At 40.0% G+C, this 24,047-nt stretch overlaps 1 protein-coding gene across 3 annotated transcripts in view; it reads right to left on the reverse strand.

Annotated features, from left to right (window-relative positions):
- The window catches only part of Sptbn1 (spectrin beta, non-erythrocytic 1), a 188,633-nt gene that overhangs the window by 132,641 nt on the left and 31,945 nt on the right, over positions 1 to 24,047 (reverse strand). For 2 of the 3 annotated variants that reach the window (XM_078029174.1, XM_021724271.3), the window contains exon 2: positions 1,026 to 1,220. In XM_078029174.1, coding sequence (XP_077885300.1) covers positions 1,026 to 1,173 — 148 coding nt within the window. In that variant the 5' untranslated portion in view covers positions 1,174 to 1,220. Of the gene's footprint in view, positions 1 to 1,025; positions 1,221 to 18,929; positions 18,999 to 24,047 lie in introns of those variants that run through there. The other variant, XM_005322004.5, reaches the window with a different exon arrangement.

Genomic DNA, 24,047 nt, shown 5'->3' on the forward strand with positions numbered 1-24,047 from the left:
AGCTACTTTGGGTTAGGTTTCCTTTTGTTTAAAAATCAAGAGAATCCCAAATGAACATGCTTCATAATCTAATTCTATTATAAAAATAACAGAAAAGTGAGCTATTTTCACAATTAACAGTAAAGTTACCTGACTTTTTATTTATCATAATTAAAGATATTAGGGGGGAAAGTATAAATTCAATTGTTTCTCAATAGAAACAATTTCCTTTGAAGTCTCAAAGTACAGATGGAAGACCTTGAAAGCATTCTATTTTGACTTCTGCTTTACACATATTCAGGACTGCTGCGTTCTCAGAGTGATGGAACCACTTCCTGAATTTTCAAGTAATTTAGGATGACACACTCCCCACCCCACCAAGGGTCACTGTCAAAGTATGCTCTAGATATTCAACAGCAACAAAGGAATAAGAAATCACACGTTCCCACTAGTGTTAGTGAATTACTGATAAATATACCTGTTACAGTGTTAAATGTACCCTTACTAAACATTATACTATATACTTCTGGTTTTCAGATCTAAAGCCCTTATTATGTAGTGCTAACGAACCTTGTACAGTTTGGGCCAGTTAATAGGTCAAGGCACTAACAACACAGGTTGGTTTGGGTATTTTTGTGTATAAGGTATAGTGTGCTCCAACATTTTGCAATGTAAGATGTCAAAAGATCTTACAACGTTTGAGTAGTTCTTTCTGAACTGCTATAAAAATCTCTCTGTGCTCTGAATTATTCTGGTCATTAGGAGAGACAGCTCAGGCTGGGATGTAGCTCAGTGGCAAAGCAACTGCCTTGCATTCACAAAGCCCTGGGTTCGACCCTCAGTTCCAAAAAAGACAAAAAAAGGAGAGAGAGCTCTCCAAATATGGAACTCTAGCTCCTTACAAAGTGTTCAGCTTGTCTTGTGGGACATGGCTAAGGAGAGATACAAGGATGTGTAAGCAGGAGTCATAGAGAAGTCAGGTGGACAATTTTAAGGAGGACCATACAGCATACTGAGCTCTGAGACAGGGTATGAAGGGGACTCACCTGCTAGAGCCTTGATGCGGGACCGCTCAAAGAGCCGTGCGGAGCTGTTCTCGTTGTCCCAGTCATCCACGTCCCAGCGGTTGTTGACATCGCTGTACTGCTGTTGGATCTCAATGTTGTCATAGTCTGTGGCTACTGTGGTCGTCATCTTGAACTGTCTCAGCTGCTCCTCCACATCAGCTCCTTCTTAGAATTCTGTAAGAAAGAAAAGGAAAAACATATTTAGGTGTCCAAAGTGTGTACAGTCCCCACAAAAGCTGCTAGGATAAAGGTGAGTAGAAAATAAAAGAGTTAGTGTTTGTCCAGCATCAGTCTTCTGGAGTCAAAACTGGTTCTGAACTTCAGCACTGCCTTTGCCAGCTGTGTGACCTTGTTCAACCTTCTCAATATCTTGGAGCCTCAGTTTCCCAAAGGAAGTAATAAGGAAGATACTTCACAGGCTATTAGGAGGGTGAGATGATGGATTGCCAACAAATGGTTCTTTCTTCTTTGTAAAATTTGAACTACAGTTTTAAAGTTTTATCATGGCTATACGAACACCTACTTGGGGCTTCTGAATAAATTTCTTTGTTTCTATTGCATATCATCATAAACTATATAATCTTTTAGATTATCTTTAATCAAATGTTATATAAAAGAACAAATCATTTTTTCTATATATCTCACATAACAGAAAACCGTTGCCCAAGATTAAGATGTAAGAATATGGCACCAAGAGGGGCTGGGGTTGTGGCTCAGTGGTAGCTTGCTTGTTTAGCATGTGTGAGGTACTGGGTTCAGTTCTCAGCACCACATACACATAACGGAAATAAAGGTCCATCAACAACTAAAAAATATTTTTAAAAAAGAATATGACACCAAGAATATTATCAGTTCATAGTAGATGTTCAATAAGTGATTATAATTATTTATATTGTTGTTATTACAGTTTCCGAGACCAACACCAATACCTACTCCTTAGGAACCAACCGAGTGTCACAGTGTTTTTCAGGGATAAATATGGCACAAGGACCTAGACCTCACTGTTGTCTTCACTTTATCACAATCCCTCAAACAATGAAGAGAGGGATGTTTAGCTTTAAGTGCAGCCTTTCCCTTCAGCGTTGCCAAATACACTGAGGGCTTACCCCACGCTCAGCGCCTTTCCAGATGCTAGGGATAAACAGTAAATAAGGTAAGGGAATTGCTCTAGGGAAGCTCAAGTTCTACTAGGGGCTGGACACACATAGAGAGGCAAGAGAGAGTTTAAAGAAAATAAAATAAAAGCAGAGTAAAGTGAAAGCATGAATAACTGTTTTAAACCTAGTAGTCAAGGAAGGCGTCTCCAGGTACTGAAATTGAGACCTCATTGCCGTAAAGGAATGAGTCAAGCACAGATGGAGAGGAACAGCATTTCAGGCAAAGGAAAACAGCATAGCATGCTGGAGAACCAGCATGGCTGGAGTCTAGTGTGCAGGGGTGCAATGAGCATGATGGGAAGCCACTGGGCGGATTTAAACTCGTCACTGACATCACGGAGTATGTTTTTAAAGTAGTAATCCTGACTCTGTGTGGAAAACAGATTCTAGGAGTCAAGAATAGAAGCAGAGGTCAGTTGGAAGGTTACTCCAGATGTGGCCGTGCGCTGTGGACTGGAGGAGGAGAGATGTGAATGTGTTCTAGAGAGAGAGCTGGCAGGACCTGAGGCAAGAGGAAAATGCGGGCCTGGCCCTGCTTGATTCCTATTGGTGTGGTTGAATTCCTGCATATTTTAAATCTCACCGCAGGGACTCAGACTCAGTCAGGCATGCAAAGCTACCTAAGTAAGTTGACTGCAAATAAAGAGTGGGAGGGAGAAGGATGATTCCTCCTGTAGAGGCAGGAAGATGTCCCAAGGGAAAGAAGTTTGTTACCTCCCTCTTCCTTCCTATCTCATCCCTCCCCACCCTAAAATTCAAAACTCCTAGTATTTTTGTACCTGGATGCTTATTTAGCAGAAGTCTCATTCAATGGGTACAGAGATATGCACATGGACCATTCAGTGGCCTCATCACTACAGAGGCCAAATGATAAGACCAGACCTCCACCCAGGCACATAGAACGACCACTAAAAAGACAATTTTCTCATGTCACAGGAAAATAAAGCCATGTATGCTGAAAAGGAACGTTTATCCTATTGTAGTTCAGATGTAGCATTTCTCAAGCTGGGGCATATAAGCACATGTCACATGCAACCACATTTCCAGGTTAAATAAAATAAGCTGAAACAAACTAAACCTTAATAGCATAATGATTGCAAATAATGATATGAATAACTATGTCTTTTTTTATCATTAGTAGTTTTGTCAGAAGTTAAGAACATGACCAATATATCCCACATGTTCCTCAGGAAGAAGCGCCGAATCCACCTTATAACCAACTCACATCTGTAATCAAATAATCATCACTATTTGAGTAATCAAATCATCATCATCACTCAAACAGAAATCCTGAATGGGAGCAAAATTCCCAGACAGACAGACATAATCAATCTCAACAATGTACATGTATTGGTATATTAAGTATTGACAACTATTTTAGCAATATATTTACAGAATTCCATTAAAACAAAAAATTACAGAAAACTAATTCAGTAAATATATTCTCCTGAATGATCTCATAGTTTCATTTAATATTCAGAGCCATCATCCCTCCTTTAAAAAGAAAAGATGGAAGTCAATATTTGATTTTAGAGATCATTAACTTTCATGACTATATCACAGCATCAAAGACTTTCAGAAAATTCAGTCTTGAAGGATTTTACCTCGGGATAGGAGGATGTGCAGGTGATATTCATCCTAAATTCTCAAAGTATAGAAAATGTGATTTAATCCAGTCAAACACAATGTACCTCTCCCTGGATAAGTTTTGGCTATTTGGTGCCACCTGCTGACCGAATAGAATGAGCCACACAGCAGCCCCCAGGGCCATGAACATCAGTCTCAGCTGCAACTTCCTCCACCCTGGCTCTGGAGTCACCAGACTTTTCCTGTGACTGACTGAATCCCTTACACCCACTGACCCATCCCCAATCACAATCAACTTCACAAGTTTCTCAGTAAGAAAATATTAATAAGTTTCATTTTCTTTCTATTAATGAGTTCATTTTTAGTTGACAGGCAATAATCATAAAAATTTATGGGGTACAGTAAGATAATTCAATAAATAAGTCATACAGAGAACTTAAAACACATTTTCCCTCAAGTGTTCTTTTTTTTAAGATATATTTTTTAGTTTTAGACGGACACGCATGTTAGGTGAGCGCTCTACCACTGAGCCACCACCCCAACACCCCCTAAGTGTTCTTAATTTATGGTATTCTTTAAAAGCATTGTGATTGGTCCTTAAAAAGGTAAATGGGAAGCAAAAGTATTTATTACTCTGTGTACAAAAGAAATATTAATGGTATAAGTTATTATTTCATTCAATTGTTCCACTCAGGAGACTAGAATTTGGAGCCAGGCATGGTGGCACAGGCCTATAATCCCAGGAGGGGAGGCAGGAGGATCACAAGTTTGAAGCCAGCTTCAGCAACTTAGTTAGACCTTGTCTCAAAATGAAAAACAAAAAAGTACTGCAGATGGAGCTCAGTGGTAAAGTGACCCTGGGTTCAATGCCCAGTACCAACAAAACAAAACAAAGGCCTCAAATTGGGTATTGGTATTATTTTTCTCCATCTCTCTAAAGACATTATCAAACAGTTGAGTTTTCACAGCGATGAAACACTTTTTATTTTCAGGACAATTTCCCTCAGCAGACACACAGTGAAAGGGTGCTTCTGGTATTCAGCAGCAGCAAGGGAGTGACCAGAGGATGAAGAGCACCCAGAGTCAAGGACAGAGCTGGGGAGAGCATCCCCATGGCATGGGATGCCCGACACCCAGCATGCCTCAAACACTTCACCTCCAACCCACTTCAGCAAGGGGCCATGCCAGCTGTAAGCACAGTTTATATCACACATACAGATGTTCCCAGGAGACGATCCTAAAAGGGTTGCATTTTCCCAAGGTGCTACTAGCCATAAATCCCCAGAGCCAGTGAGGTAATGTGTACTTCTTAAATGACTATGGGAAGATGAGGAAGAAAAAAGGGAGAAAGGCTTGGCCATCTTGGAACTCTGCCTGGAGGTTCCACAAGTAGGAAAGCTAGAGAGGACTGTGTAAGGTTGGCACAAGACAGGACACTCTCCCCTGGGAGAAACGGTCCTCAATGCCTCTTAGGAGAGGACCTGGATTCGATCTGATTTCATCTCCACAGTAGGAGCTCATTAAGTAGCTCCTGAACAAGTAAAAATTAGCACTATCCTAGGTATGACATGGGCAATACCATGTTCTTTGCGACTAGGTTTTGAGAACATAGTTAACAGTGCCTATCCACCTCTACCTTCCCTACTCTTCTCTATTCCATGTGTGTGCTTAAAAATGCTCAAATTTCTCTTCTCTAATCCTGTGTTTCATGAACTGGAATACACCAAAAGATAACAAAGAAACTCCAAATGCCTTACCATTTTCTGCTTCAATAGCAGACACTTAATTTTCTGTAACTGGTGGACCAAAACACAAATGGATAAGGAAATTATTATTCTAGACTTGAAAGGCAAAGGTTCCTAGATCTCTGCCATGGACTCCCACAAGGTTAACCAATAGGAAAGAAACTAGAGCATTACTCTCCCAGGTTTGAGAACTCTTACTAGTTCTCCTCTCTATTGAGTAAATTCTGGAAGTCAACATCTAGTACAGCCAAGAGAAAGAATATTTAACATATGGGAAGTTGCCTCCAGCTCACAATTTACACAATTTTACTTCCCAAGATGTCGTATTTATTTTCTATTTCACACAGGTAACAGATAAACAGAGGTGTTTTTTTTTTTTTTAATCTGAAAAATAAAACCTCAGTGGTGCATACTGTAATCCCAGCCACTCAAGAGGCTGAAGTAGGAGGATTGCAATTTCAAGCTCAGCCTGGGCAACCTAGCAAGACAGCCCCCTGCCCCCATGAAAAAAAATTAAAATTTATTCCCAAGTTTCCTTCCAGCAACTTCTTGTGATACTCTGTAAAATCTCCCCAGGAGTCCACCAACTCTCCTGTATTTGACTAGTACCCTGTGCTGACAGCTACTCCCTAGACAGTTAAGTGCAGGGGGAGACTCTATTCACAAGGAGGTCACATTTTTAGAATTGGTTGCTAATGAATGTGAACATGTATTTAACAAGGTGCATCTCCATGCACTATTAAAATTCAAGTTTCCCTTTTTAATTTACTCTTTACCCATGAAAGTTTTTTTTTTTTTTTTTGGTCCAAATTACTCAGATTTCATAAAACAAAGCAACAAATAGAGAATAAATAGAATTTTCATTGGCACTACACACAAGCGTACACACATACACACTCGCTTAATACTCAACCTTAATAAAGGGTCAAATAAATAAATAAGAAGGTGACTAATATTTGCCAATCCTCCTTAAGGAGAAAAATCAGATGCTGACAATCACTCTGGGAGAATTCACAGACCCAGATGTTCTGCAAACACTGAAAACCCTCTCATCTTACTCAGAAAAGACGTGAAAAGGCATACATTGGACTGCTCGTGTGCTCTTTTTTAAAATATTAAAAAATAAAAATAACTCCTGCTCAGGACTTTGAAGAGACCAAATTAAGTGTCTAAGAACTTCCAGTAACAGACATTGGAGGGTTTTGCCTCAAACCTCTCCACCATTCAGTTGCCAGGAAGCAGGGAAGTTGCCTCCAGCTCACAATTTACCTGAGGCTATATAGCAGGTATACAATCACCAGTCCATATTTCATCTTCTTGGTAGGTTGCTAATGTTGTATTATTTCATCCCTATTGACATATGAATTCTACTTGATTGACAATATTTACCTATTATGTATTCTTCCATCACATTTTTCATACCTTCCAAAGTTAAACTGGATGGCGTCACATAGCTCTTTATCTTTTTCTCCCATATCTGTATCACTGTTGAATTCAGAAAAGCACACAATCTAATCTTTAAAATGCAGAGCTAGTAGGTCTAAGCCCTAATACAACTAATAATATCAGTTTTTTTGATGGCTTGCCCTGTGTTCTCATTCAGTCCTCCCCAGCAACCTTTTGAGGAAACTATTATTGGCTCTATTTTGCTAATAAACTAAGGCTTAATAAATGATGAATAATCTAAGGCTTTGCCAGTGATAACATAGCAATAATCAGATGAGGAGGTCAACAGGATCTGAACCAAGTATGAGCAACTTCAAAGTCCAAGCTTTAGGTAAACAACTCAATCCTTTAACAGTGATCCATATCAGAAAACTATCTGAAGGACTCAAGGATCTTAAATAAATGACGACATGGATTAGCCCTCATCAAAGTTTAATGACTGCCTAGAGCAGCAACTCCCCAAGCCAGGTTTCCCAGCCTGTGTTTTCAAAATGGGGATGATAGTGCCCCTGATGGACTTTAAATTCATTTGGGGAGTAGGTGAAAAGCTCCTTTGGATGTTAAGTACAGATACACAGCTGGGCAATAGTGTCTAAGAGACTCCTGGTGGGGGATGGGGAAAACAAAAAGGGTGAGAAACTCCACCCAAGCTGAAAGGAAAGGTTCATCTCCTTCAAGTATATGAAGATTTGAGAGAAAGCCTTAGAAGATAGGAAGAGGAAGAGCACGTCCTTTTGTGTCAAAGAAGTACAATTTCACTTACCCCATCCCATTCCTTGTTCCTCTGACATAAAACCACAATGTGGGACTGGGGTTGTAGCTGGGGGTAGAGCACTTGCCTAGCACGTGTGAGGCACTGGGTTCAGGCCTCAGCAGCACATAAAAATAAATTAAATAAATAAATAAAGGCATTGTGTCTATCTACAACTAAAAAAAAAAAAAACCACCACAATGGGCTACTCCCCCCAACACTGAGTGTGTGCTTTGGAGAAGCAATGAGGGTTTGGCCATTGTCCACCTGTAACATTTTCAAAGTGCCCACTATAAACCTTCATCACAACAGTCAGAGATAGGCCTTTCCTACCAGATCAGTAGCAAGGGGAAGCCTGGATCTAGCTCTAAAAAAACACAGCTGGAGAGCGAGAGGTGTTTTTGTTGTTAACAAACGGGCTCTATCCTTTGGAGGAACAAAATTACTCTTACTGTGAAAGAAATTAATTATTTTAAAAGATGTCACTAGTAGAAAAGACACTGACCATAGTTTTATTTTAAGACAGTTTATCAAAAAGATCTTGTCATGGTTCAAGAACTTGTTATTACAGTTGGGCCTGTTGGCATATGCCTATAATTCCAGCAACCAAGGAGGCTGAGGCAGGAGGATTATAAGTTTTAGTTGCTACAACTTAATGAGACCCTATCTCCAAAAAAAAAAGGAAAGAAAGAAAAGAAAAAACAGCTGGGTGGGAATGTAACTCAGTGGTAGAGAGCCCTGGGTTTCATCCCTGGTGGCATAAAACAGACAAATTATAGAATGACAACAAGGAGCAATTAATATGAGGCAAGGCATTACTCTGACCTTCCTCCAAGCATTCCACCACTAAGCTGTATCCCTACCCCTCTTTTAAAATTTCATTTTCAGATAGGGTCTCACTAAAACTGCCCAGTTTGGCCTCAAACTTGTGATCTTCCTGCCTCAGCCTCCCAAGTAGGAGGAGGATCACAGAACTGAGCCACCAAGGCCAGCTGTACATTAAAATTTTATACACAGTACCTTATTTCTTTCCTCTGCCCATATTTGATACATTCTAAATTTTACATATAATTTTAGGAGTCCTAATTTTTAAAGTCATCAATTTTGAAAGTAGACAGCAGAACAAGGTTAGCTCTTCCAAAGTTCATTTATAAGCTTCAAGATCACCTCATTGAAACCCAACTAAAATTGTTAAAAAATAATTCCCACTAACTAGATGGCTATCCTTGTCTACATGGCAGCCAAAAATTATCTTTGCTTCTGTTCCACTTACAGAAAAGAGCAATTAAAATTAAAATCATTAACTCCGCACAGGCCTAACACCATGTTCTTAAGGCCAAAGTGGGGTTTCTGAGTCACTATAAAAATTATTTCTTACTCTTATTTCCACATAGTTCTAATGGTATTGCTGCCAAAACATCAATCCTGAATTTCAGTGAGTTTGGCATTTCACTGCCTTCTTCCTTGTGAAATTGCTACAAGTCAGCATCATGTGTGCCTGAACAACAGAGGACCAATCACAAAACAAGCTTTCTATCTGGAAGCTGACTTTTACTCCTAGAGCAGCCCAGTGCCGAAAATCTATCAAGTGAAAACGTACATCTCAATTACCCAGACTAGGGATCGAATGAAAGAAATATGTAGAACTGCAATGAAAAGCAATACTATAGCAACTGTTATGTCTGTCTGTCTGTCTCTCTCTCTCTCTACACACACACACACACACACACACACACACACATCAGGTTCCTGTCTGTTCTATTCACCTTTATATTACCAGTATCTAGCACAACATCTAAGCCATAGCAAGTTTTTTTTTTTCCCTAGGAAAAAAATGTGAAATGAATTGGCAGGTGGCAGTAACAATATCACCATACAACCACCTGACTCTAGAACACAATGCTTCTTGCTACATACGAATTCTGGACCCCCGTAAAAGTCTCATTGTTATGTAAGAGACAACCTTCTCTATGCAGATTCATGTAGCAAAAGTTGAATTTTTATAAGAAATCTGTTTTTACCTGGCTCACACTTGTGTAGGATTAAAAAAAAGAATTACCAAATTCATGATCTCATTTGGAATTGCATTATAACATATTTATCATAAATACAGATTGTTCTAAGATCACTTCCGTTTACAAAATGGTATAAACCCTAGGTTCTACTGATAACCCAAATTTCCAGAAGTTTGAATTTTATTTCTCAAAAATTTCTCAAAGAGCAATTGTAACAACTCTCATTGCTTGGGCAGCAAGCCTATTCCCTCTGTATGCTTGATGAACATTTTCCAAACTTACTACTTGTACATCTGTAATCTTTCAGATAAACAAAATGAGTAAAGGTTGGCGTATGATACTTGAAAGGGTCATGAGCCATCCATGGGCTGTATGTGGACTACATTGCCCATCATAGCTTAGTGAGGAGATGAGTCTGGCATTGGGAACTCCCTGTGGCACGCCCCTACGGGACTTACTGCCTGATGCAGGTGAATTTCCCCCTCAAGCTCTGCCAAAGATCCCACACAACACCTGAGATGGGTGTGACCTGAGAAGATGCCAATCAACCTGCTGACTGCAAGGCATCAGGAAGCAAGACTCTGCCCTTTATCCCTGTCTTTGACTTACCCCCTTAAATAAACTACCAGAGCCATCTTTCCTTTGTCTAGTTCCAGCTCCCATGTGAACTAGATCTATCAGGGGCTTTGCTTTTGTAAATAAATTTCTGACTATTTGTGACTATTTCTGACTATTTGTTCCTAATTATTTGAGACTTCAAGTTTTAGGGTGGGTTACATCCTCCCGGGTAGAAAGAAGAACCCCCCAGTGAGACACTGGCCATCGCCCCTTTTAAAAGGTGACAGCAACTCCAGAAAAACTAAATATTATCAAACTTGTGTTACTAAAATTTGTTTAAACCTCATCACAATCTGAAAGAATTTCCAAAAAAAAGAAAGAAAGAGTGCCTAATAACATACACAGTCTGGAATTCATTAGAATCCTGTACATTAATGTTAATACAAAGGCTCATTTCCAAAGATGCTCAATATTAAACTTGATATCAAAGTAAATGTTTTCAAATGATACAAGTAAATGTGGATTTTACTGTGGCCTACAGAATATCTAAACACTAGTATAAAAAAATAGAAAAAAAAGAGCCACAGTGTCTAAAATAGTACCATGAATTTGGGATCATGAGGAGCTCTAATAGAGGATTTGACAGCTAGCAGAATGCATTTACTAGGCAAGGATGTGTACCACTGGCCAGAGCATCAGTCCAACACCCAGGCTGGGGATGCCTTATCACATTTCCCAGAAAGTCATAGAACAATGCAGCTTATCCAAGGCTACATGGGCATGAGCTTATCATTTAAATGGCTCTCACTCTTTTTCTCAAATGACTTCAAAATGAAAACAAGGTCTTAGCAGATTACATGCTAAGTGTAAGACAAACAGTTCTGTTAGTAAAAGAAATCAACTTTCTTTATTCCCCCCCGCAGGTGAGAAGAGACATAGAACAAGACCAGAGTACTGAGATCACATCAAATGTCTTTTAAAACTCCCGGATATAGAGGGGCTGAGGATATAGCTCAGTGGTAGAATGTTTGCCTAGCATGTGCAAGGCTCTGAAATTGATCCCTAGCAACACACAAACACACACACACACACACACACACACACACACGGAATGTAGCTCAGTGATAAGAGTGAGTCCCTAACGCGTTTGAGGCCCTGGGTTCCATTCCCAAAAATACAAAAGTAAAAGCCAGGCACTGGGGCTCACGCCCATAATCCCACTTACTGGGGAGGCTGAGGTAGAAGGATTGCAAGTTAGAGGTCAGCCTCAACAACTTAGCAAGATACTGGGTAACTTAGCAAGACCCTGTCTCAAATACAAAACAAAAAGAGCTGGGGATGTAGCTCAGTAGTAAAGTCCTTCCTGGGTTCAATCCCTATTAACAACGACAACAAAAAAATGTGGTTTAGTTAGTTTAGAAGGACAATCTTTCAAGGCTAGCCTCAACAAAAATTCCCTGGTGATATGATTTTGGAAAATGCCTTTTCTAACTACTTGCTCAACCCATATCAAGCTGATAACACAGTTATTAGTGCACAAGATTTCTGCTTCTCCAAATATCTACAAAGCATGTACTTTGTTTTTTCCTGTTCCCAAATGCCTTCAAAGCAGTTACTTCTTTTCTCGAAATCAGGAGCCGAGTAAATAATGAACTGGATGGCAGGGCAATCTGGAACCTTCGGAGGGAACTAAAGGCTGTTAGTATTCTATAATCCTGTACAGAGAGAGAAATCTGGGGGTAGTGGACACCTGATGAATTTTTTTTTTTTTTGTACTGGGGATTGAACTCAGGGGCACTTGACAACTGAGCGCATTCCCGGTCCTATTTCATATTTTATTTAGAGATAGGGTCTCATTGAGTTGCTTAGCGCCTCACTTTTGCTGAGGCTGGCTTTGAACTCTCGATTCTCCTGCCTCAGCCTCTTGAGTCATAAGGATTACAGGTGTGTAACGCCATGCCTGGTGGTATAAGGTCTTATAAATCAAGAGTTACCTACATTTCATTTCATATTTTAAAACTAGATTTATCACACTTGAAATTTTAACTCCCTTCACAGACAAAGGGAAAACATCAAACAGCAACTTCAAATTCGGGGTTCATTCCTCAAGATAAACATACACAGACTGCGTGCTGAACTCAAGATTCAAGGATGATGGGGCAGATTCACAACACAGGACCCAGGTCCAGTCAACACTTTCCTCCCTTCCTTAGAAAGCACACTTAGCACAGCAAAGGCCCCAGTGTCAAGAAGGGACTCAGAATTGTTCAAATATGCATACAGTTCTGCATTTATATTTTAAGACAAAGTACCCAAAGCTAAAGAGAAGAAAACTGATAGTAAGTCTAAGAAAGCATGGCAGGCTCAGCGAGAAGCAATAGGAGAAGACACTTCATTTTTAGAAACCAAGATAAATTACCCCAGAATACTGACCAAAAGTGTCCAGAAGAGGGCAGCCAGGCTGTAAGACATCTAGGAGTCCCAGCCCAGAACTAGCACCAGTCAGGGAAAAGCCCTAAAGAGACAACAGTGCAATCATCTTTAGAGGGCAGCTTCAGAAGTCCTCATAAAGAGCTAGCAGACTCCCTGGCAGGCTGGGGGCAGCAATTTCATAGTAGCCCAGGATTAGGAGCTTCTTTCTCATAAAGCTCCCCAGAAACGCAGCCAGGGTTGCCCAGGGGGGGTGAACCATTCAACAAGGTAACTACAGAGGGGGCTGAGTACTGTGTGGGAAGCTGGGCTATACTAATTCCAAGATCCTTTCCAACTAATAGGCCTCTATGAAATGGTTAACCACAAAGTGTTCCCCATTCTTGCAAATCAATGTAACACGGTAAATCTACAGTACTTAAAACCTGTTTCCCAAGGTGAGTGTAATGCTGTCTCTTAAACGATGGGGGTTCAGAAAGTATTTCAAACAAATGTTTTTTCCATTCCTATTTTTAAATGAATCTGTTAATCATGACCATTCTTTCTTTGGGGCATTTTCATATTAAGAAAACCTTTGTATTCTTTTTATGAATGAAAGTATTCTTCTGCAAACATTTATACACATTTTCACTGGGTTGCACAATGCCAACTGAAAATAATGGGCAGAAATTTTGAAAACAGTTTTTACATTTTTATGAAAACATTTAAGTCCACCACTAGAAATATTTATCACCAAAGTATTTTACTGGGAAGTTTTATACTTTTTAAACATCATAGGTACTGCAGAAAACATTGCTGATTAAAAAACAAAAACAAACAAAAAAACACCCTTCTAATTAGAAATACTGCTTATGCTAATGTGACTTCTCAAGTCATAGAGATATTGAGTCTGGGATTTTGTTATTGCAATAGGATAGAGATATTCCTACTTAGTAGATGTGAGATTACCGAGAGTTTTTTTTTATGATGTAATAACGTCATAGAACATGAGAATGTATGATGACTGTGCTTTGCATGTCCTTTGTTTTGACTGTTTACATGAAAACTCTCTGCCTCTTAAAGTTGTGGGGAGGGAGGTGGCCGCATCTCAGAAAGTCATTTACCTAAGAAATTACTCTTTTCACCTGACCAGGTTTTTGCTCTAATGGGACATACGTGACCCAGTCAGTCCCACGTAGGGCATTTACTGAGCAATGTGCACATGCCAGCATTAACTGTACGGCAGCAGTGTCCTACTGCAGTGAGGGGGATACTCAGAAAAGGAGCTGGTGGCAACAAGGTACCATATCGGAAGGCTGCAGAATTTGCTTTGTTAATGGCTATTTTTTTAAGATATTTATTTTTTAGTTGTAGTTGGACACAATACATTTATTTATTTATTTATTTATTTATTTATTTATTTACCTATCTATCTACTTGTTTATTTATTTATTTAAATATGATGCTGGGGATCAAACCCCAGAGCTTCACACGTGCTAAGTGAGTACCCTCATTAATGGCTATTTTAATGCAGTTCCCAAATGACCAATTTTCTAAAAACAGAATATGATGGCACCAAGATATTTCGGAGCAGAGTGAACTTACATATGTGGAACCTTCAAAAAAGTATGAGAAAGTTGTTCACTGAAACCACTCTCAGCTACAGGAAGATGAAGAATTGGGCGATTAGGCATTTAGGTGTGTCTTGGCCAGAAGTGGGCAAAGGGCATATGTTTTGGATATTGCTGAGTTGCTTGTTAAAGAGTGAGTATATCCTAAGACTAGAGAGGAAAAGGCCAGTTTAAGAGTCGGAGAAAAGACCATGAGTTAAAACAGTAACCCACAAGGATAGTCACTTTCATGTTCAAGAAGATTTCTTGTTTCTAACCTTGGATACCTTTAAATGCTGCTAATTCTTCAGATTCTCAAAAGGTTGGAGGCGGGGGAGTCAGTGTCAAAGACATCTCTCCGAAAAGCATCCTATTCCCACACTGAGCTTGACAGGCAGGAAGGGTGGTTGATCCCCTTAGTGACTGACTGCAAAGAGACCTCTCACACTATGCCTAGTCTTCATGAACAGGAATGCAGCCACAGGCTTATGCAGTGTGCTAAAAGACTGGGCAAGTTCCTATGAGATCATTCTCATATCTCCATATGGAACATGCAAGAAAAGTTGAATAGAAACTATCAGAAAGGAGATGCGGGCTGGGGTTATGGCTCAATGGTAGAGGTGCTGGGTTTGATTCACAGCACCACGTAAAAACAAATAAAACAAAGGTATTGTATCCAACTACAATTAAAAAAAGAAAAAAAAAAGGAGATGGAGATGCAAGTCTTAGGGGCAGATGACAATGGGTGATCGGAGTCCAAATGTGTCATCTTTTTTTTTTTTTTTTTTTTAAATAAGCCCAACAGAGTAAGCTCCATCTGGCAAAAAGATTTTTCTTTTTAAACTCAGGAATCACTGAACCGAAGACTAAGAATGCATGCAATTGTTAAAACCCCTCCTGGTGTAAAGTCCAGAGTGACTACTATGCCAGGAAAGAGGGCAGCTGCACAGCAAGGAGCATCAGCTCTCCTCTTCCTCGGCACCTCAGAGGGAACGTGGCAGAAACTCAAGGACATTCTTCCCTCAGGTGGCTGCCTGATGGTAGCTCAGAAGCCAGTGCAGAGCTCCTTCTCCACAGAAGGCAAAGCCAACAAGTATCAGCCCTCTTCAACCAGACTGCTCACCACCCACACATTCCAGGAACTTCCTTCTAGATGCTCTAGAAGGCTCCTGCTAATAGCTCAAAGGGCTTTACAAAAGAGGTGTGGCCAACCCCTTCCCTGTTGCTTCAGTGCACATTCCAAAAATGAGGGGAAAAAAACACCCCAGGTAGACCAGAGTTTGCCTTTGGTTTGGCAGTGGGGTAGATTTTTCATTAACACGTCTCTGTCTGACTTTGGGCTAAGTCTGTTAATCTTTCTCTACATGGAGAACCTTCCGCAGGAAAAGCAGGCAGGGAGCCATCACCCATGCATGCACAGCCTCAAAATGTATTCTCCGGAGTGGATATTATTTCTCTTCCTGAAATGGCAGGAGGTATCTTCCATCTCTGCTGGCTGTTGCCAGAAATAGACAGCTATGTCAGAAGCAGCCCTCCCCGAAGTAAACTGACCCCTCACAGAGGAGGGGGTGGGCAGGTAAAGCTAGACCCTTCCGACAGCCTGACCATTCCCACAGCACTAAATTGACGCCAGCTGCCCATTACAGTCTACATTCCTTAGGTCCCTCTAACTGGCTCCTGACAAGACTAACAAACCTTCATTGGCTTCCAGATGATGAGAGGGCTGAAGCCTCTGGGACCAGAAAGTAGAAAATAACTAGCTCCCCATTATAGCTACAGTCTCACACTCCCATGGGGCGGGGGTGGGGGGGCAGGTATGAAAGGATAGGGTGTCATTTCAGAGGGCACTGAATGTTTTGGATAAGGAATAATGAATTCTTTGATTGGCATCCAGAAAAGAAAAATACACACACTCTCTCTTAAGTTTCATATTTGGAAATGGATTCTGTCATATTACAAGAATAAAGAACAGATCTGGAAATGAACCAAAGCCCTTTAATCCAGTCTTGCTTTACAATGCAAATGTTATTCTATCAAATATTCCAAAATATGCTAATCATCACCTGCAACACAAATTTTCAGGGAGCTAGAAATACTTAACAAAAATGTGATCCATCTTTTCTCGCAAAAAGTCTCATGTACACAAGTTGTATCATACTTGGGTTCTGGCTTCCATTTTTCTCAGCTGCAGCAACCCCCTCTACCACCAACATCCTCCCCTCTCCCCAGAGGCTCCAATCCTAGGTGGGGCTAGTAACTCTCCAGTGCCAGCAAGGGACACCCAGGTATCACCTTTCCATCAACCCAACCACCACAACAAGGAGTTAATGAGTAGAAAGGTGAGTAGGTAAGGAGGGCATTCTGGAACCTTCAAAACATGAAGTACTGGAATGGACCCAGCCAGGGTCTATGAAGTGCATCCTCTCTTTCTAGATACCACACAACCACACCATGTGTTCAGTCAGGTTAGCATTTAATGGGTTTAAAAGATCCTTAATGGATATGGTAGCATGAGAAATGGTCATTTACATCGAACACTGCTGAATTCGTACTGTTCCCTAAAGGAGAGAAGAAGAGTTTCTATAACAGAGTTGCCCAGCTATGCTGAGAAGCTCTTTTGTAATAATAAGTACCTCATATGGAAGTTGCCATCTCATTTGGGCAATTATAAACCTATTTGTTTCTCAAAGAAAACAAAACAAAAAAAAAGAGCACTTGAGTCAGTTTGCCAGCCAGAAGCTCCTGTGGGAAAAGGAAGGGCAGTTTCCAACAGGGGGTCAAGGCAAGAAGGTAAATGCTCCTCCCTGTCACCGGGGAACCCACCGTTCTGCTCTCTGCAGCTTCCTAAGCTGAACCCCTGCAAGATAGTATACAGGCATCTTGGGAGGTCACTAGATATTCCTTCCAGAAACAGACCATCCCATACTTGGGTCAGTATCCACAAGGGACATGGGACAAGTCACACGGGTGCTCAGGGCCTCTGTTTCCTATCTGCTAAGAGAGAGAGCTGGTCTAGAACAGTGACTCCCCACTCTAAACAAACATCACAAATACCAGTGGGGATCCGATTTAATTAGCTTGGCTTGATTACAACCTGACTCAGTGATCATGAAGATTTTTCAACCATGCAGCGAAAGGCTGACAACTACCAATCAACTGGTGCTCCTGCTAGCTTCAACAAAACAGAGAACTTCGTAATTCTCTAATATGGATGAAATCATCTACATATACACCCCCTCAACCCCTTGACAACCCACCTTAGCATGGTGGATCAGGACAGAAAAGGTATGCTTATCACTGAGTCCATCTAAGTATGCTGCCTGGACCTAAGAACACTTGAAGCATTGAGTCTGAAGCCTACATAAATGATCTAGAAGCTTCCAGTCAGCTCTAGAATTTGGATACACTATTTGGGATTTAGATTTTATTTTCCTCTGCTGTAAGAAACATGAGTCTCACAATAAGATATCTTGGACACAAATTATTGGCTATTTAAAATAAACCTTCATCCAAGAAATGTTAACTACTTGCCATTGTTGGTTTGTTGTTGTTGTTGTTGTTAAAGAATGAAAAACTGCCTAAAACATTCTTTCACTTCCTTACTTTTAGTAGATTACAGACCACAGAAAAACACAAAACAAACCCTAAGAAATGAACAATTAACGTCACAAATAGTGAGAAGGATTACAATAGCAAGATGCCAAAAACATTGATTACATTTCAATTATCATTTGCACTTTCATCTGGAAAACATATCCCCCACTGGAAAGTACCCAGTGCAACAGCTGCACCGCCCTTTCAACTTTCACAAACACGGGAAAAGTTAGCCAAAAACGCAGTGCTGGCCGGCATCCAGGGGTTTATTATGATGTACTATTAGTCCATAGTGAGAACTGTGGGCTAAGGCAAGGGGGAAAGAGAAGTAACCACAGGGGCTTCGTAATCATGTGCAGATGTGAAGGTTTCTGAAGCTTTATCTGCCAGAAAATGCCTTTCATATTACTTTCACTACCTGAGGCCTTTATCACTTTAATTAGATAATTGCAAATGTTGTGTTTTTAGGATATCATTTAGAGGCTTAACTGTGAAACTATTTTTCTTATGTCAGTGGCTAGGCTGTTGCTAACAATTTAATATTTTTCACATGTAAAAGCAAACTGGCCAACTGGTCCATTCTCTCTCCCTTCCTCCACTTTTTAGCAAGTGTGGAAAGCAAAACAACAGGCCAAAAAAAAAAAAAAAAAGTCACCTTCCTTCACTATGTCCACATCTCGTCAAATCAATTATGGTTCAAAAGCCTCTCATTTTTAGTACTTCATGAATGTTGGGTCTTTTAAAAAAAAAAAAAGTTTATATAAGCCAAATGGAGTTGTACAACTAAGCACAGACTTTTCAATCTCATGAATTAGTAAATGAATGAAGGGACTGATGTGGGTTTCCAACTTTAACTTAGTTAAGAATAAAAATACACAAACTCACAAAAAAACTACCAATATTGCCACTGTTTTATTAAAAAAAAAAAAAAAAGCTAAAATAGGCAAAGGATCACCATCATTAGGAACTGAAAGATCAATCCTTCCAGAAGAGGCCAACTGGTAAACCTACCTCAAGGCTTCTGCTGAAGGTCAGTGATTGCCCCAGGACACCCCTGAACTCCACAGGTAACAACAGAACAGTGTGAGCTAACAGGAGGTACCTGCCCAAAGTCAAAGACACAAAAGGGAATGGAATTGAGATTTGAGCCCAAGTGGTCTAGCTTCTGAGTCTACCCCGTGCAGTCCAGCACAGTCCACACATGCTATGGTGGCTATCTAAACTAATTAAAATTAAATAAGATTTAAAATTCAGCTCCTCAATCACACTACTCATATCTGTTCAAAAGCCACATATGACCCATGGTGATCAAACTGAAGAGTGTGGAGATACATGGTCCCTAGCATCACAGAAAGCCCTGCTGGAAGCAATGGTCTATGCTCTTAGCTTGCCACTGTCTTGCTTCCTCTCCAGCCTGAGTTGAGTTCTATCCAGATGCTGTACCAACAACTTAAGAAAATATAAAACAACAGGTTTTTCAGACAGGACTCTCTAACACATATTCTTAAGACAAAAAGTACACAGAACAAGTCAACGGCAGCTTGATTCTTTTTTTATTTTATTTTTTAATTATTTTAGTTTTAGGTGGATACAACATCTTTATTTTTAATGTGGTGCTGAGGATCAAACTCAGTGCCTCATGCATGCTAGGCAAGCATGCTACCACTGAGCCACAACCCCAAGTTGATTCTTTATAGATTTCCTCAACAAGAATGCCAACTAGAAAGTTTGGGTTTTTTTTTTTTTCCTTTGTTATTTTCTACTCTTCTCCTGGCAGGATGTTGGAGAAATGGTCTCCGGCTGTGAGGTCACTGGTGTACACTTGCACCTGTCCTGCTGTGCAGAGCTGAAGCCCTGTATTTATGGATTTTGCAGCAGAGTTCAGCCAGAGGCTAGTCCTTCCCGAAATCCAGTTCCCAAAATATTTGCAGATATTTTTCAAAATGTAGGAAGCATACCATACAAAGTTCTTTCTGTAACCCAAGAACAATGCTTTTGGTTAGTATTGAGGAGGTCTTTAAATTCTGTGGCTTGGAGGAGGATTCAGGTTGAGCTGTCCTTGGGAGCCGACATTGAGTAGTTATGATTTCTAAAATTCCCAAACAATTTAGTTTCACCTTTGAGGAAAAAGCAATCTTTTTTTTTTTTTTTTAAAGAGAGAGTGAGAGAGGAGAGAGAGACAGAGAGAATTTTTAATATTTATTTTTCAGTTCTCGGCGGACACAACATCTTTGTTGGTATGTGGTGCTGAGGATCGAACCCAGGTCGCACGCATGCCAGGCGAGCGCGCTACCGCTTGAGCCACATCCCCAGCCCCGAAAAAGCAATCATTAAAGTTCAAATACATAAGGGTAACACATCAAATCATTAATATCTGAATCCAAACGATCATCTTCTATTGCCAAGCACCTCAAGGGGACATGAGACCCAGGACAGATAAACTGCTGAAAAAAAAAATTTCCTAGCATGTAAAGGTAGTTAATAAAGAGGTAAGCAGGAAAACTCCTTGCTGGATGAAGTGAGTCTCAGGGGAAGAAGGAAGGCACTCAAGCAAGCTTAGTGGCAGACTTAACTCAACAGCCACCAATTGGTTTTTCTTATTGTGGTTGGATTTTCCAGTTGTAAAATAGTTTCTGCACTTGTTAAATGCAGTCAATGCACTTCCTCTTCTAAGCCAGGCATTTTTACGGTGTTGTCAGAGCATCTAGCTGGATTCAAAGGATTCCTTGAGTGAACATGCATCCTGTGGGTCAACAGATTATGTTTTCCTGGCACCATTTAAAAACAGAATTTTTAAATGCCAGGTGTGTTGGTTTCAGGGGTTGGGGAAGAAGCAGGAAAGACCAACAACCAGGAGCATGCAGCCTGCACTGACATCAGATCCTCATGTTCCACACTGAATGTTGATCTCCATTTACTATTTCCTGAGCAACTACTTCCTTCAACATATGCCTAAAATACCATTTGTAACCGCTATGCAGCATTCTGTGGAAAGCTATGACTAGACCACAATTTATTTAACCAAGATCCTACCATAGGACACATAGATATTCACATTTTTCAACACTATTTCCATGAGCGTGACAATATCATTACCTTATTATTTTTTTTTTTTCCTGGTACCAGGGATTGAACCTAGGGGCACTTAACCACTGAACCACATCGCCAGCCCTTTTTAAGTATTTTATTTAGAGATAGGGGCTCGCTGAGTTGCTTTGGGCCTGGCTAAATTGATGAGGTTGGCTTTGAACTCCCAAGATTCCTGCCTCCCAAGCCACTGGGATTATAGATGTGCACTACCATGCCCAGCTCCATTTTCTTAAATTTCTAGAAGGAAACCTAGTACCCTATCAAAATGGACACTCCTACCAACACTGTGTAACAGGGCCTGTTACCTTCTACCCTGAACTACAACGAATATAGGGTTAAGATCACTATAGTCTCTTAAGGGGGAGTTCATAGTTACTTGTATTTTCCTGACTGCTTACTAGTGATGATTACTATATTTTCTTATAGAATATTGATCATTTATTTAGGTATGTTACTAACACTGCTCCAGTTTATGCAACTATCAAACAGAAATAATAATGTAATCTATATCTCAAAAGAACTGTTTAAAGGATTAAATGAGTTAATATATGTAAAATGCTTCTAGCAATGCATGGAACACAGCAGCTTTCAAAAATGTTAGCTACTGCTATTGTTTATACTTTTTCATGTATTTCTGATATGGGGAAGAAATCTTCCTTTGAGAACAACAGAGCTTACACTGGTGGTTACTTTCTGTGAAGAGCAAAGATGAAATAATCATCACTCCACAACAAAGAACTACTGTATGTGCCATGTGTAATTCTAAAAAGGGGGTTGGGGTCTCCCTCCCTTCATTTATTCAAAATGTCCACTACATTAAGGCTATTTTTCTGTGATATAAATTGAAAACTATTATCTTTTAATAATAATAATAATTTAACTTTACTTGCTATTAATAAAGCAATTACAGTTCTCCCAGAAATTTTAATACAAAACAAATCCCAAGGAGAAGTTTGGTTAAATAAATCAAGATATACTGTAATATGCAGACTCAAGAATCAAGTAAGACAAATATTTTATATGCCTACATAAAACATGGGACAAGGCTCAGACAAAACAGTGAAAAATATATGCCAAAATGTTAAAAGCAGTTAGCACTGGGTAGTGGGATTAGAGATAATTTTAATTTTCTTAATTATATTTTCCTTAGTTTCTTATACAGAGAACACTCTATTTTTGAAATGAGAAATATCAAGTATTTGTACAGGTGGGATTCCAGTGTGGTTTGCAGTTTCTTGGACTCAGCAGAGCTGCCTGGCAAGACAGATCCTTCTTGGATAACAAGGTTCTCCCCACAGGAACATTCTTAGGACAGATCTGGGGGAGAGGCATCTATGGGCTCCTTGAGCTCTGAACCTGAGCTTCCTCTCTCCTCATCCTCCTGGAGATGGGCAATGGCCCCGAGTGGACTTTGTTCCTTGCTCACCACCCATCAGAGATGACCCAAGGCTTTCAAAACAAAGCTTGGAACTGTTGATAAGCACACTCACATCCTAGCTTTCCTCCAGTTCTACCCCCTGCCACGGACCCTCACAGCCCTACCCAGACTCAGCCTGTCCACTGAAATATCCTTCCTGCACTCACTCAAGCTCACTTCCTCCAGGGGTTTCTCCCTGCACACCTCTGTCCCCCCATCTAGCCCAGCATCCTGCACATGACCACAGCTGTTAGCCCACTCCTGCCCCTGTGAGCAGGATGGGTGGGATACAAGACAGTCAGGGGTGGGAGAAAAGTCCAGAGAGGACTTATCTTAGGGCATTCTTAAAATAAACATAAGCTTCATTGAGATATAACTGATACACAATGTACTGTACATACATAAGTTATATATTTTGAAGAGTTTTGACATATGTATACAACCATAAAACCATGACCACAATCCAAGAAAATAAGCATATCCATCCCTCCAGAAAGCCTCCTCATGTCTCCTTGGAGTCTATTTCTCCTAGCCCACCCACATATCCACATCCCCTCTCCTGACAATAATGGACCTACTTTCTACCACTATAGATTAGTCTGCATTTTCTATGTAAATGAAATCATACAGTTTGAAGGTTTTTTTTATGTCTGGCTACTTCTCTCAGCATAATCACTGAGATTCACCAAGGTTGATACATGTAGGAATAGTTCATTCCTTTGTATTCCATTATATGGCTGTAACTGTTTATCCATTCATCTGTGATGGACATCTGAGTTTTTCCAGCTACTGCAAATAAAACTGCTGTGAACATTTGTGTAGATTTTGTCTGTATATATGTTTTCATTTCATTCCTAGGTTTTCTAAGCAAATATCTAGAAGTGGAGCTCCTTGGTCATATCATAGGTCATAATAAGACTCCATGAAAAGGCACTCTAATTCAAATTTTTCTAACAATTGGTAGACAAGTATTTAAACACACCAGGGGAATATTCTCTTAAAAGAATAAGTCCTTGTATAAAAGATGGTGAGTCATCTTACAATGGGAATAATCATTCTCTGTGTCTTTAAAAATTCAATCTTCACACTTCAAGTTTTTTGAGTGAGTCATGCCTATATTAATTACAGTTATATAAAAAGTTGTGCTTTGCCTGTTGTCCAGTTCTGCCACATTGTTCTTTATTCTTTTCAGGATTTGGATGGTATCATTAATTGCTTCTTTCTCTGTGATCCTCTACAGAGGTATTGTGAAAAAGAGCACGGCACTGAGATTATAATGAGAATCTTAAAGAAGGACCCTTTCTTTGTATGTGTTCCAAAAAGAAAGTAACCACTCATGACTTTGGGGACATTATATTAACTTTTCGTGTCTCTGACAGTCACCCTAATATCACTCACAATTAGATGGAAGATTTCAAAGTTCTCCTTTTTAAGAATTTATTCAGCAATAAATACATGAGCTGTTGATAAAAAAGCAGTTTCACATGCAAATATCCATCTTGGCACTTGGATCCTGGACTTCTCCAATTTCAATCTAGTTAAATTCAGAACACATAAAATTATACAGTTTGTAGATATATATGTAAGAGCAATCCAGAACACCGAGGAAATTACAAGAAAAC

Source organism: Ictidomys tridecemlineatus, chromosome 12 (assembly GCF_052094955.1).
Source record: "Ictidomys tridecemlineatus isolate mIctTri1 chromosome 12, mIctTri1.hap1, whole genome shotgun sequence".
NCBI lineage: Eukaryota > Metazoa > Chordata > Mammalia > Rodentia > Sciuridae > Ictidomys > Ictidomys tridecemlineatus.